At 36.8% G+C, this 15,292-nt stretch overlaps 2 protein-coding genes across 10 annotated transcripts in view; one reads left to right on the top strand and one right to left on the bottom strand.

The window, feature by feature from the left end:
* Window positions 1-2,166: 2,166 nt before the first annotated feature.
* Window positions 2,167-14,617, bottom strand: LOC131787082 (bifunctional purine biosynthesis protein ATIC). The gene is made up of 19 exons (XM_059104155.2): window positions 14,500-14,617; window positions 13,958-14,086; window positions 12,582-12,708; window positions 11,688-11,764; window positions 11,213-11,279; window positions 10,678-10,766; window positions 9,972-10,050; window positions 9,294-9,366; window positions 8,555-8,776; window positions 7,995-8,249; window positions 7,405-7,494; window positions 6,705-6,833; window positions 6,299-6,391; window positions 5,238-5,311; window positions 4,917-4,962; window positions 3,991-4,053; window positions 3,703-3,762; window positions 3,235-3,330; window positions 2,167-2,586 (listed from the first exon to the last, which is right to left on the bottom strand). The coding sequence occupies exons 1-19, from the start codon at window positions 14,600-14,602 to the stop codon at window positions 2,467-2,469; spliced, it is 1,992 nt and encodes a 663-aa protein (XP_058960138.2). The 5' UTR covers window positions 14,603-14,617; the 3' UTR covers window positions 2,167-2,466.
* The window catches only part of LOC131787103 (centrosomal protein of 70 kDa), a 21,495-nt gene continuing 20,318 nt past the window's right edge, over window positions 14,116-15,292 (top strand). For 7 of the 9 annotated variants that reach the window (XM_066173026.1, XM_066173023.1, XM_066173029.1 and 4 more), the window contains exon 1: window positions 14,116-14,255. In XM_066173026.1, the coding sequence (XP_066029123.1) occupies window positions 14,247-14,255 (9 nt within the window). In that variant the 5' untranslated portion in view covers window positions 14,116-14,246. The remainder of the gene's footprint in view (window positions 14,256-15,292) is intronic. The other 2 variants (XM_066173031.1, XM_066173030.1) reach the window with 1 other exon arrangement.

Here is a 15,292-nt window from a genome sequence, read left to right as displayed (position 1 = left end):
TTCGCCAAATAAGTATCCCTGGGCTGTTGAATACCGGGCCAGCGAAAGTATTCAACTCCTGATAGTATCTGCTGATTTAGTGGTGTTATCAGTTGGGGAACCAAACTCTTTCTATATTTTCCGATTTCTGTATACACCAGCTTCCTATTGTCAATGAAGTCTATCTTTAATTGAGGTCTCGCACATTTAGTCTGTTGCTAGAAACACAGGCACGCTCATAGTGTCCGTGTCTAAAGCATGGAAGATAATCCCACGTCCGGGCTCATCTCACAAGAATATAAGCTTTTGTTCCCCTCACAAGCGATGAAGCAATTCCAAGGCGAAAATTCCTGTCTTAAGTTTAATTCAGGAAGAACCCTTGCAAAGTTTAAACGAGCTTGTACAGCTCAAGCGCATTATTTTGTGGCCCTTGATTAAAGTAGCAGTATCCAAGTTTTTTTTTTTTCTTTTATTAGACTTTCTCCCCAATATTTCCCACAGTTTACCACCTTCCTTAACTTAAGGTCAGGAAGTCCACTTCAACAAATCCAGGTAGCAGCATTTTTTGTTCGTTTTACCTATATGCCCATGGAAGATTTTTCCCTATGGATCCTGACGTACTCTAATACCCTATTGTCGCCGTATACTGGACATGTGTCACCATGGACCTAGTAAAACGGGTAAGCTTGCCACGAGTCTTTTAAAGCTCAGTGGTCGAGCGTCCGAAGTATTCATCGAGAGGTGGTGGGTTCCACTCCTACTGGGAACACCTAGAGTTTTTTTCCCGAGTTTGCCTTTGTCACTCATAGTATGTGGGGAGTTTGTCACCGTGGTTCAGCTCCTATAAGGAGCACTCGGTTTCTTTTTGTTTTTTTCTTTAAATCTCCGAGTATGCCTGTCAGTCACTGAGCAACATCTTCCTGCACTTTAATCACCAGGCTTAAAATTTATCATCTTCTCAAACGTCATTAATTCGCAGAAACGCCAAGTATCGACATACCTATCCTCGCACTGAGCAGGCAGTTTATCACCATGAACTTGGTTAGACGGCTTTGCTTGCCACGAGTCTCCTATAGCTCTGTGGTGGAGCGTCTGAAGTACTCGGAGTATGTTTTCCCTGAGTATGCCTGTGTCATTCGCTGAATAACATCTTCCTCCACTCCAATTTTACTGTTAAACCAGCAAGTTCAGTATATCTGTAGTTTGATTAAGATGAAGAAAACTCCATTTTTGCTGGTTTTTGTTGGAGTTTGCATCTTTGCCAGTGGTGACGGTTTTTTATATTGTAAGATAACTAGTCACCCCATCTAAAGTTTCGCTATTCTTGTGAAATTAAGGGATGGAATCTACATAGCTAAGTCATAAGAGACATTGTGACTTGTAGTGTGAATTAACAAGAGTAACGGCCCATCTTTCCGTTAACAAACGGCCCCTTTGAAAGACTGCCTTGGTTGGATTTCCAGAAGTAGAGGATTTTACCACGGCTAACACTTAATGATTGTACTCGTCGCTAGCGAGTTTATGAATGACATTTCAACTTCAGCAACGGTGCTTCAGCCCGCTTTCCCATTAAAACTTAAATGGACAGTGGACTGCTCATCGCCTTATTCAGGAAATCCTGATTTTCGTTTACTTTCGACACTAATGAAGCCTTCGCGACCTTTAAAACTAATTACGTCTACGACGACATCATCAGTTGATATAGCCGGAATCCCAGTACACTCAGATGGTGTTATCTCAGTGTATAAATGTATGCCACCAACGCCTCGTTTAACCTCTTAAATCTTGTGATGCTTTCACAAGGATTGAGCAAGAGGGTTTTTAGGATCCCGGGGGCGGAGTGTAAATTGCCATGGGCACATCTTTTTCAAACAGTGGAAATTTGCCCAAGAAAACCCTTTTATCAACGACGTGGATCAACCGTCGAATAAACTCACGTTTGAAAGTCGGACCTGGACTGTAGGGGTGGGAAGTGAGCTCATTGCTCTTCCAACAATATACACCAGTCATAATTTTCCAAAACCAACGAACCAACAACAGTGTTGCATAAAGTTAAAAGGGATTACCCGTAACCTCATTCCTCGTAGAAGACTGGGCTGGGCGAATGTAGTCGGAATCTTCACGACATAAGTAGTCGGTAGTTCGTTTGGAGTCGTTTTTCGGTCTCATCAACCCAAAGAACACTACTTCTTAACTGCCTACATCGTGTTTCTTTTATTACCTTGCTAAAACACATTTCTTTTCTTTTCGCTTAATATGACCTGATACAAATTAAACAAATCCTCTCGTGCTTATATAGTTGAGAGGAAATCAACACGCCAAGGTCCACGAACAAGCGACACACTAGAACAAGGGATAATTTACTTTTTAACGCTAAGTTTAAGCGTTGCACTGTTTACAATTAAACACCGCTCAACAGTTATAATCCATTTTTAAGGTAAAGTGTAAGTTGCAAGCTTTGTCACAATAACTCTTCTCCTGTTAGTATCAGTGGTGAAAGAGTCTCACATCAGTGAGAGCCATTGTCATGTTATGTTCATCAGCTGCCTTGACGCAAATATCGTCAGCTACAGATCCTGCGGGGCTCGCTATGAATTCCACGCCACTCTGCAAGCGAACGTCATTAAAAGCTGTAACCCACATATTCCATGCATTATTTAAAACAGTAATAAAGCTTAATTCTTCTTTTGGTCACGAATACTCTTAAGATAATATTTCTAGCACTGAAGACCATGATATATTGTTATATCCATGCCCACAAGATGGGTTCGTCCACGATTAAACACATGCTGTGAAGTGAACACTTGGCTACTCCTTAAGCGGTATTTGAAGTGCCAAATATCTCGTCAATCCCTTAAGAGTTACTGCATGTGTTTAAGTTGCTCAAAAATACATTTGACTCCCATTAGCTTACTCATTCATCACTACTCTTATCGAAAAATCCTTTACAGAATGAAAAAATTGATATTTATGATAATTCAGGGAAATGAAATAACAAATCGTTCTCATGTAGAATTTCTCGCCATGGAATCGACATCTTAACCTCTAGATGAAACGCACTGGTGGCTGAGTTCTTTTATTGCTGGTATCTCTTGCTTTTATTTCATTTTATGATTTCGTCTCGTTCCAGTTCCTTTCATTTCATATCACTTCACTTCATTTGAAAAGGATAAAAACAGACTCAGGGAACTGGAAAATGGAAATGGGACAGAGTTGAAGAAGACTGTAACAAGAATAATAAATAAGAGCACCTACCAGGTGGGCTCTATCAATGTTGTCCCTAAATGGAAAGAAAGCATCTGAACTTAAGGAGACGCCCTTAAGGGTAGCAATCCACTCTTGTCTGTCAGCCTGAAGATATCAATCAATCAGAGTCAACAGTGATGCACAGTCCTAGATTTCTATATACTCATAACGAACCTCGTCTCCAGGTTCCGTATTTCACGCGAAACTGCTTCAAATGATGAAGGCAGGAGAGAATCAAGTCGCCCACTTCGATAAGTGTCTTCAACATCTTCGATCAATTTTTAAGCAACCTTACAAGGTAGGACTAAGAGTCTTTGCAAGCCTCTTAAAATTTCACCCTACCCTAACAAAAGTCTTGTCTAAAATTTGCCAATAACTGGAAAAGTTCAAAACTGTTTTAAAAAATAAAAAATAATAACAAAGAAAAAAATCTTGGTTTTCAACCCATATTTCAAAGTTTTTTTTTCTGTGACCTACCGTAGTGAGAAGTGCTGGTGGAGTTTCAAACATCCCTTCCCATGTTTCTTTGTCAGTATCCTGTAGTGGGTCGAGTCAAAACAAGGAAAGTATGGCTGAGGTGAATCAAATGGCAGGCTTTCGTGATTACCTTTATGTTCCCTTTAACTCTTGGTTCTGACGTCATAATATACAATCTAAATTAACCCTTCATGCAATACTTAAGCAAGGATAAACACTCTCGCATCGCTTCTGAGAAGAAGCGATGCGAGAGTGAAGAGAGAGAAGAGAGAGAGAGAAGACTTGTACCTGCCCAACTGTACCATTGACATAAACGTCAATGGCATTTGACATCTCAGCTCTTTTAACTCCCTAAAAACAAAGAAATGAAAAATCAGTACAATAATATAAGCCACAGAGAAACCTGTGTGAAACAGATTCTTGCCTAAGTTACTGTTTTTCTCCCATATTCTCCGCAAATTGAACTTGTACTCAACGGACGCCCCCATCTAAAAGAGGAGGATGCTCTAGAAGCCCTTTGTGAGAGTGCTACAAACCTCTTTCATGAATGGCGGGCCTAATTGTTTTTCGTCCACACTCATTTAAATTAAACTTTCTGGTCCCGACGACGTGTTTACAGACCACGAAATTCTCACTTGAGAATTTCATGGCGAGGCCAAGAGGGTTTATTTGCATGCACATAAAATAATGATTACCGTAGCGAACATTATGAAGGCAGTTCAATTGTCTAGCTCAATAAGAGTCCAAACAGAACCCTTAGAGGTGAGGAAATGACGACTACGATTTTGTTACGCCCCGAGCACGGGGTCAGATTACTAAATAAGACTCAAAATGGTGGCGTCTTCACGCAAAGTTTGAGCACATTCGACGAAAACTTTCGAATAGCAAGATTACTCCTTGGAATCACAACACTCGTCTGTCACTTGGAATTATTGTAAAGTCAATCCATGGAACTCAATAAGAAAGTAATGAATGATCTGAGCTTGTCTTCCCCTTGTGATAAAGGGAATTTATGGCAAGCCTTGGTCATTCATTTATATGCTTATATCTGTGATTGATACACTACCACTGATGTCATACATATTTATCCTATTTTGAATGTGAATACTAGTTTCTCCTCTGCAGGTAAATTCTTGTGAATGATTACATTTCATTGTTCCACATCAAAGCATACTAAATTATGTAAAATTAGAAAAGTATACATCAATTTTCACCTTTTTAAAAACCATATCAAGAACTCTTGGATGTTGACGCAGCCACCTATAGAAAGAGAATCAAAAAATGGAAAACAAAGTAAAAGCCAACACTTTTACACAATACATCTCCTTTCAAGTGTAATTTCTTTGCAAGCAACTGTTTCTTAGGGTGCTTATTCTGATGATAAGCAATGCATTACTGCATAGCAAAGTTATTGTTTTTGAAATAAACACACCAATTGTGTCAAAAATGAACAGCTTTACCAGATAGAACCTTGAGAAACAAAGAGAACTGAAGTCATCTAGTTGACAATAATTGTACATGTATATTAATCATACCAGTTGTTTGCTTTGTCTCCTGCCAACCTGGTACAGTGGATGCGAGACTGCTGTCCCGCACCAATGCCAATAACCTAAAACAATAATCATTACCAAATACAGAATATCAGAATAGGGGCCACACACAATGTAGGAGGCCACAGTGTAAGGAGACTCAAAAGTATGCATGCCAGTCAGCTTATTCCTTGAAGGCCTTGAAAATGAAAGTAAGTTTGAATACTCTAATATTTAATTTTTGGCTTGTACAAGATGTATGATCACATTTGGAGAGCCAAATTTTAATGTACAAAATTAGTACTAGCACAAAAAAATAAAGTCAGTTCTCATACAAAGGGAACAAACAGAATTGTGACTCCCTATCCATGGCCAATGATCCTTTCCAAAACCCTCAAATTAAAAAATCTGTCCCAAACTATGTGAGTTCTAGAAACATTTAGAGGCTCTGTAAAACGGTGATACAAGTAGAAACACGTTTCCATGTTTCTTCACAGCGCAGCACATCACTATTGCTTCATTAGACAATTTCCACACAGATCGGGCCAGTTATTTACACAACTCCTGACCCAAACCACAGTTTTACACTACCAGTGGGCCTTAGGGATTCTCATTAGGAGGGTTGATTTTATTAGTTATATAAAAATACTGCCATTAATAGCTTTGGGGAATCTTGAGACTGCATTACATTATTGAGACTATGTTCAGATAAAAGGTTTGGCTATACTGAAGTTGGCTTCAAATGCAATTTTGTCTTAATGGCTAACTTTCGTTTAAATAACCTGGCCATTAAGTCTGAGTTAGACTAATTTTAAATGAAAGAAGGAAGAAAGACTTGGCAACAAATACTCCCATTATAGCAGTTTGTCAGAAGTAAGAATGTTTCCTATAACTGGAGTACAGTTTTGGGTTATACTGGGTGCTTTTATTGTAAAATTTATGATTGGATTTAACAAAACAAATCTTGAGACACAGTCTATTTACTTAACTACTTCATCCATGTTTAAGTCATATCTTGGTTAATTGCTTCATTAATTGTGCATGAGTTAAAGTACCTATCATCATACCTGACCATCCCTGGCATAACAAACTGAATTAGACTGTGTGTACTTCAAGGCAATACTGGCCACAATTAGGTCTCGTAAAGCAGTCTCAGGTAACTAACACATAAACACAACTTTTCATCATTTTTTAGCTAAAAAAAGAAATGGTAAAACTTAAAGATTCCTGTTGATCTTATTCTTAGTGATCAGTCAAAGGAAGGTTCTAAATGTTTTCTTTCAGTACAATGGGGCTTAAGTTCTTAGGGTAGACCAGCTTAACAATGAACCGACACATGGTTTCCTTAGATCTAGAGTATGTTAATACAGTAAACTGTTAAATTAAATGTAAAGAATCAATCACTGTTAAGTTATTTAAATAAGGAGAATGTACTGGTACATGATTGTGTAAGTTTGTTTCTCTCTGACTTACATCTTGCCTCTTGGTTTTAATGTTTCTAAAGACGTTCTCATCAATCTTGGCATTATTTCTTAGTTGTTCAAGTTGAAGTCCATATATGGTTCTGGTCTCTAGTTCTTGGGGCTGGAATGCAGGATCCATCTGAAAGAAACAAGTAGCATTGCTTTCTCCCTTAGGGTTACTCACAGAAATAAAACACAGTCTACAATCGCATGTGCTAACTGTTGTATAGTTGTAGAGAACAGAGTTTTTACTATGGTCAATTGACAGGCTGGGAACAAGGCAGAAAATTAATAGAGTAGATTAAAGTATTTTAATGCATTTAAAACATGCTCCAGAGATTATAAACTGAGAAGTTTAAAATCTCTTGATACTCAATAAATGTATTTTTATGAAAAACTTTGCTGCTTCCTATGCCCTGTGTACCTAGTGCAACATACAGTACCGCTCACATATACATCAACTGCACAGACGAATTTCATACACTCTGATGCAGGGTGGTCAGACGCGTATATATGATTTTTTGCGCGCACGGTTGAAAAAAATGCGCGGTTCATGTTCCTTTGTTATTCAGTGCTATAAGTTTCATTTGTATTTCATGTATACACCTACTTCTCTCAAGGCTGAAAGTGTACAGTTTTGTCATCATCATTGTCAGGTGAAAAAAAATTTAAAAAAAAAAGGAGTTTTTCAGAAGATATTTCATTCATACTTCAAGCACACAGTATTTCCCTCCTTTTTTCTTCTTTAATACATCTAGTGCATCTGGCTCATACCCTGGGGCAATGATACCATCTGAGACCTACAGAAAGGATCACAAATCAACTTATGCACATACAAACCCATAGTAACTGAAGAAACAATTCCTTTTTCATCCACCTTTTTATCCTTGACCATGAATAAAAATGCTATATTTTTTGGGAAAGGCTTCTGTTGATTCTAAAGTAACTGCACCAACTTGGCAGACATTTTCAAATACTTATAATTTTTTATGAGCTATTCCAAGATTCTTTTTTGATGAACAAAGTACATTTATCACATATAATTCAATATGAAAGATTAACAACAACAAATTTCTATTTTAAATCTTTACTCAGTTTGTAATTTGTCACTGAAATAAACGTACCTCTCAGAAGACATACTTGATCATTTCTAGAGTTACAACCTCCTTTAAAGTTAAAAAGTACCATTTTCCACTTTTCTGTAAACCCTTTGTTCAAAAGTGACATCTGTGCCACATATCCCACTTATTCTAAATACTAAAGAACATCCCCTGTTTACATTCTCTTGATTGAAACTCACTTCTCTAGATATAATTTTTGCTGTAGGGAGATCACAGATGTCAGAAAGTGCCACCCAGTCACCAAAGGATGACATCCTGTCTGCCCCTCTGGCTCTGGCATAAGCTGTGGCTAGTAGTGTCAAGCTGTCAATCATATCTTCCACCATGCAAAGCTTTGCCTGCTCTGTTGTAAGTTTCACCCCAACAGCTGCCCCAGCTGGGCTTACATGTTTAAATGATGCTGCAGCTGGCAAGTTCAGGGATTGGCGTAATTCCTGTATATGATTAGATTGTAAATAAGTAATAACCTATTATTAACACAGCATCAACTTCCATAGTTTAATAGACCACAATATCCACAATGGTTTAGAAGAAGCCATCTACAAACTCAAAGATTCTCATATATATGGAGATTTTCACCTCTTCTAAAGGCTAAAGAACTCTTTCATTCTAGAGAGATAGACCCTAGAGATAATAAAGCTGATGAGAAATAACTAATTGATCATTTATAACCTTTGTTGTCAGTTACATTATTCAGGCACTGACACACAGCTGAATATTCCTGGTTGGAGAAACTTACTTGGACCAGTTGCCATGAATTTAGAGCATCACAGAGGTTTATAAACCCAGGAGAGCCATTGAGGACATTGACTGGAAGTTTGGTTTCTGAGGTGAACAGCTGTGCTGGTTTTTGATGGGGGTTCATTCCATAACGTAAAGGAATGTGTGACACTCCAGTACCATACTGTTTTCTGAAGTAGTCTGAAATGGCTTTATCATAATTTGCAGTGTGGCTGAAAGCCTAAAGGTACAAATAACAATGATGTAGTCTGCCTAAGAAAAATTCATCTCCAATACTGTTCTGTAAATTTTCATAACTCTATAAATTCCATGACTTTTACAAAACTATGAAAGTTATTAAATATATCCCATAGATTTACTGTTAGGAGATCAGTTATATCCCATATATATTCCATGAATAGGTGATGCATAAAATTGGGCCATAGCACCAATGGTAAGTACAGCTGAGATACAAGTACATTTAACTCCTTACTGAAGCCAAATACAACAGACCACAAGAGAAATTAGAGTTTTAAATTAAGGAGAACACAGGCTGTACAAACTCAAGTGGAACTGAATGAATTTTAAAAAAAAAAATTTTAAAAACTTAAATTTTGTTTTTTGTACAAATTCCCAATGTAAGTGATGATAATTCTTATTTGTGATGTGCCCAATGCTCCTGTTTGTTTGTTTCTGGGGTGTCATTTAGAAGCCATGTTGAGCACTTATTTTGTGTACTGTCTCCACAATTCTCTTACCTTTAAGGCAAGCATTTTCCTTGTGCTTGGCAAGGTGTCATGGTAATCACTTGAGGTTAATTCGTCCACTACCCTGTGAATAAGGTGATAACCAATAACCAAAAAAAAAAAAAGGATAGACTTATCCTGTCATCCTGTCTTTACATCCTCACAAAAAACTGCCAACCAATAAAAAAAGTAGAGACAGATTATCTTAAAGATTCACCTTTTAAAGCAAAGGGTGTAACAATACCATAGCCAGTGGCAAAGGTAGTTGAAACATTCAATGATTACCTTCTTAATTTCATTTGGTAGAACAAGAGGTTAGACAGACATGAGAGCACTACCTCAAACTCACTCAGTAAAACAATTCAAATTGTTCACACTATCTTCTGCTGATGAAGAAGAATATTTCCAAAAGACAGCACCCCTCAATAAGGGTCGTTTCATGCAATACAATTAAAAAATGTTCCCCCGTGAACATTCACATTTCTCATGGAGTGAAGAAAGGAAGAATGCCCACTCACTATTTATAGGACGACTTTGGCTGTGTTTCATGCTATCTAAAACTTGTCCCTCAATATTACTTTTCAAATTTTGAGACTAAAGGTTTTAAGGGCTTATTTTAAGAAAAATTTTGTGTTTAGTTTTAAAATTCAATACACAGTAATTGACAGAGTCAACTGTAGCCTCATTTACCTATTATAGTCAGCAGGATCACAAACAACTGTGACACGAGCATGATTTTTAGCAGCAGCTCTTAAAAGAGTAACACCACCTAAACACAAAATAATAACTATTTAATAATTTATATTACAGCTGTGCGCTGGTTAATTTCCTTATGAAAAAAATTTCAAGCTTCAAACACTACAAAACTTTGTCATAGCAAAAGTGACGTTTAACTTTTGGATTCAGGGTGAAGTCTGTAACTAGAATCATTGGTATTCTTCTCTATTACTATTGTTGCCACAATATTTCTTTCTTACTTTTACTTTGCTAATGAAATTAATGAGGGTCGTTGAATAGAGTCTAATAGGTGTTTGTGGGTCTCTGGTAACCTTACCGGAAGTTCATGCCTAATCATTTTTTCCCATTTCAAGAGGAGAAACCTTTTTGTTCTGTATTATAAGTCAGGTATGTATGAACCTGTTTACAAGCTCCTATTCGGGGTAAGACAAAGAGGTGATATGAGGAAAGTAAAGAATAGCATAAATGTTGTAAGTTGTCATGTCCTGATCCCAAATTTAAAAGTTAGGAAAAAAGAAAAATATCAATGCAACTCTTCTGGTTGAAAAAATTGGTCCTGATAGTGAATCTCAACCCTTAACCAAACTGTTAATGACTGAGTGATGGACTCACTCTTTACAAAATTATAAATATGTTATAATTTTAAGATATCACATACCAATGTCAATCTCCTCCACTGCATCTTCCACAGTACATTCTTCCTTTGCCACAGTGTTTACAAAAGGATACAAATTACACACCACAAGTCTGAAAAAACATGAACGCACCATAAAATTATCTATGGTTGCTAAAACCAGTGAAGCAGTTGATTTGACTTCTTAAAATGATAGTTACATCATGTTAATGTAAGAAATCACTTTGACACAAGCCAAACTAGGGAGCCTTTAAACTCCTAACTCAAGTCACCTTTAAAACTTATCAAGCACTGGTGGTGAAAGACTCAGTAACGTTCTAGCCACACAGCCCTTGTCACGTACTGTTGGCTAGCAAGGAAGTAGAACATACGATGTTAACTATAGTAGTTCTGACTGTCAGATGTATACAGATTGTTTTCCCATATTTCTGTGGCATGTACATATATTTATTCTCATTGTTTGTATTTGTCTAGTTTTGTCACTGTAATCATAAAAATTAAGAGAATGAATGTAAAATTAATTTCAGTGAAACATACAGTTAAGTTTAATTTAACAAACCTGATATACTCATAACTTTGCTTTTCCATGTCTGATTTGTCTCCTTCAGTTACTCTAGCAAGAATCCCTAAGACAAAACAAACCATTCAAGGTAACATGTATATCTTTTTTGTGTGTGTAATGTGAAGTCAGAAATTAAACTTGTTTTTTGTATCATTACCAGAGTTATACCTCCAAATTATAATCCAAATAATATAGTTTATGGGATAAAGGGTGGCAAGCCTGCTGTAACAACAAGCTTGCTCAAAGAAAAGGATCATTATAATGTTGAAGCAGTTCTTAGAGTGAAGCAGAGCAGCACTTTGATAAAATAATCTCCTTTTAAACTATGGGTAATTTATTTTCCAGTTATTATTTTTAAACACCATACTTATGTGTGTTGGGACAATAAAAGGGCAGATACACATAGTCTTAACTAATCAAATACTTTGGAGCATTCAGTAAACAATCACCCATTTGAAAATGTCCAGTATACCTCCATGTATAGCAGGATGGAGGGTTTTAACCCTACCCCCTAACATCTCAGGAGCACCTGTCACATCTGACACATCCCTGTCAGAGAAAAAATTACATATATATGACCAACTAGCCCACATGGTCTTTAATGCTCAATTTTTAGTCCTCATTAATATAATTTTTGCTTGCAGATCTTGGAAAATACCTACAAAGAGTCTTTCTGCCTTATTTTGAGGCAGAGAAGGCTTTTCACAAATGGCACATTTTGAGATCTTAACTTCAAACTGGATTTTGGACTTGATATGGAGTTAGGATGACCAAATCCACAAATGAAGCAGAAAATACCTTTGGCTGGAATTTCACAAGATGCAGAACATCTGTTAGTAAGAACCACAAATCAGCCATAACAGACCAATTGAATGGGGGTAACAGAGCACACCAGCCATCTGTATGGACCCAAGTGATTCCCATACAGATTATTATCAATCTTTTTTATCCCCTATGGGACAAAGGTTACAACAATATTTTTCCATTTAACCTGGTTTAGTGTAGCAATTTGTTGTGCAACACCCCATGTGAGTTCTACTCTACCTCATTGAGCGCAACTGACTGTTTGGAATAAGTATCAAGATGCTACCACTCTCTACACTGGACTGTTATGACTTTGCATGCATTAATAATATCACAATTAAGACCTCTTGATGATATTTTCTGTAGTTTTTAGAGAGATACACATATAGCTGAAAGCTTTTGAAACTGTCACCTAAACAAACACACTCTTAAAACCTGTGACTATGGTTAAAGAAATTTTGTATTGGTTTATCATTGTGTACTATTACATTATAGTCAGTCAGCAATGCATCATTCAACCAAATAAAATAACATGTTGCAAGAAACTGCACATACACTGTACCTGACAGCAATACCAGCAGCACGGATTTTATTTGCTGTTCCTCCAGATGCAATTAATTTAAATCCTAATCCATCAAGCTTTTTGGCAAACTCTACAAGTCCTTGCTTATCAGAAACACTCAGAATTGCTAAACAAAGAACAAGAAAAACATGATCTACAGTTTAATTGTTCACTGAATTACTAAGATAATCAGTTTGTCATAGTGTAGTTTGATTGTCCAGGTGAGTGTTAAGTCCTGAGAACAACTGTTGTCAGTAGAGGTGACTGACATTTTGACAACCTGAATGGAAGTCATCATCAGAGTCAAGGGCAGATTGGAGCTCAGTGACAAAGTTTGGATTCAGCTGTCCTTAGTTTCAATGAAAAACTAGATACTAAGAGCTGTGAATTTCCATGCATTTACTAGAAAAACCAGCCAAAACAGGTCATGATTGAGAGGTGAATACTTCAAGATTTCTCCACTACTAACTGACAACATAACAGTCAGAACTGGAAAAGTTATTATCACCTATAATGGCTTGACAGACACACCATTTACATGCATGTGATTTCATTACCTACAATGCATCTTCTCAAAATGAACAAAAAAATTGATGCTACTGATGCCATTATTTTTTTCTTACAGAGTAGAAAAAACAACTAGAAGCCAGCTAGTTGCTACATATTTCTTAATTAAGTCCATTTTAAAAATCTTTAAGTTGTCCAACTCTGTTTACTATCCATGTAGTTTGTATGTTTGAAAAGGGGATAGCCTCTTTGAATTGACATTCAATAGATATGATTCCACTTTTGTAGTGATTCAGCTAGTATCCAGCTGTGATTATCGGCCATATAATCTTAGACAGATCTTTTCAGTCAGAAGTAACAGATGATTGACAGAAATCATTCAACAATCTGCACAGGAATGATGGCTAAGTCCATGGCTCTTCATGGTATCACCAACCAGAAAAGTTACAAGAACACAGAAAATGGAAACCAAATTGGATCTCACATCTTAGGGTAACTTTCTTCCCGATAAAACTTCAGCATTTTGAAACCATAGTTACATATCATTGAGAAATTGAGAGCAGTAACCTGAAATTTGTGTTCCACCATCAACCTATGGTAAACTGTGTAATAACTTCAATTTATATTCTTCTTGTTCTTTTTCCAATTTGCTTATTTCTTCTAGAACAATGTAGAATCCCTCCGAATTTCTGGAATTGCTGATTTTTTCCCCTGCCTTGCTCATGACGTGATAAAATGCAAAGCGTAACATATTTCACCTTTTGGTATCAGTCAGGGTTTCCCCTGGTAAATTTGTTTAAAAGCAGAAATAATTTGGACAAACGAGAAAAGAGGTTCTATGATGACCTTGCACCTGTACTCAAACTTACCTAACTCTCCACATTCACGTGCCGCCATCTTGATTGAACCACGTGGACGAACAATTTTTGTTTCCAGGGATGGTTTCCGGTTTTCAAAGACCGCCATTTCGCCATTTCTGAAAGACGACCGAGAAAGCCCTGGGAATGAAGTTGTAAACAAACTTAGCATCCATATTTGGTCTAAACAATCGTTACTGTTGTTTTTATTGGCCTCGCTGAGTTTGTATGGCACTGCACTTAACTACCCCTATGTTAATGAATATGCTGTATTTACAAGATTAAAAGTTCCTGCCGAATTATGAATACGGTATGAATCAAAATTTCTCACAAGTAGTAGTTAGGTCTGTTCAGCGTTTGTTATTCCATGTTCTGCGTACGTACAACTTCCATTTTCACTGTAATTTTCTACTGTGGTAGTTATCAGGAAAGTTGTGTCCCTTTAGGTTTCCCTGTAGATTCTATGCTACCTTGGGTCTGTACAGTATAGGTCACATAGGACGTCAAAATGCGGAAAGAACATCAATCACACTGTGCCACTTTTTTGTTCTTACCACATTCTGACTTTGATCTATCACTGAACAGACGCACGTTCAAAATTCTTTTGTTCCAAGGTACAGCTAGTTCAAAATTGAGACTGTATGCTACAGATCGCATATTAAATGCAGACTAGGTACCAAAGGCAGACTGCAGACGAGGACCAAAATATTGATAGCACATTGTAGACAGGGTACAAAATGCAGACTGCACATTGCAGACCAGTATAAAATAAAGACAGCACGTTTCAGACTGGGTACAAAATGCAGACTGTGGATTGCAGTCTGGGTACAAAGTGTAGGAATAATCAACACTTTTTTAATTTTTATTTGCATAACTTGTGTTATATGTATTGTCAATTGCATTCTTTGGAGTTTTTTTGCCTAATGTCCTTAAATGTACTTCTCAAACAAAGTGTTAAAGTTTAAGTTCTTGAACTTTCTTTAAGCCTTCACAGTTGTGTACAGGTGCTTTGATTATGCAGTACATTAAGTGTTATCAGTTCATATTAAAAAAAAAAAACAGTATAATTTGGAGTTGAAATTTTTAAGTGTCATATTGTTACAAAGATATGCTTGAAATAGTGGTTAAAACAAGCATATTCTAATGACTCAAGAAAATTTGTCAACAAATGCAAATTGTCATGGAAGACAAATGGCTAGTTATTAAATGTCACCACTTCTAAGGTAAATTAAAAATGAAATACTGTTTGTTATCAGCCTGCATTTTGTACCTACAGTAAAGCTCAAAGATAAGAGGGGCCAAAATATGCAAAACTTAGAGGAGTAAGGTCCAAGACCAGATACATAC

This window comes from Pocillopora verrucosa, chromosome 10, assembly GCF_036669915.1.
Source record: "Pocillopora verrucosa isolate sample1 chromosome 10, ASM3666991v2, whole genome shotgun sequence".
Classification (NCBI taxonomy): domain Eukaryota; kingdom Metazoa; phylum Cnidaria; class Anthozoa; order Scleractinia; family Pocilloporidae; genus Pocillopora; species Pocillopora verrucosa.
Note: the sequence above shows the minus strand (reverse complement) of the source record. Positions and strands in the feature narration are given on the sequence as shown.

Excerpts from the sequence above, each read along its gene's own strand:
- LOC131787082 (XM_059104155.2), bottom strand. The coding sequence starts at position 14,602 with ATGCGATCTGTAGCATACAGTCTCAATTTTGAACTAGCTGTACCTTGG. Across the intron at positions 8,777-9,293 it reads GGAAAATGCTTGCCTTAAAG|GCTTTCAGCCACACTGCAAA; the intron begins GTAAGAGAATTG and ends TTGTACCTTTAG. Across the intron at positions 7,495-7,994 it reads CAAAAATTATATCTAGAGAA|GTCTCAGATGGTATCATTGC; the intron begins GTGAGTTTCAAT and ends TCCTTTCTGTAG.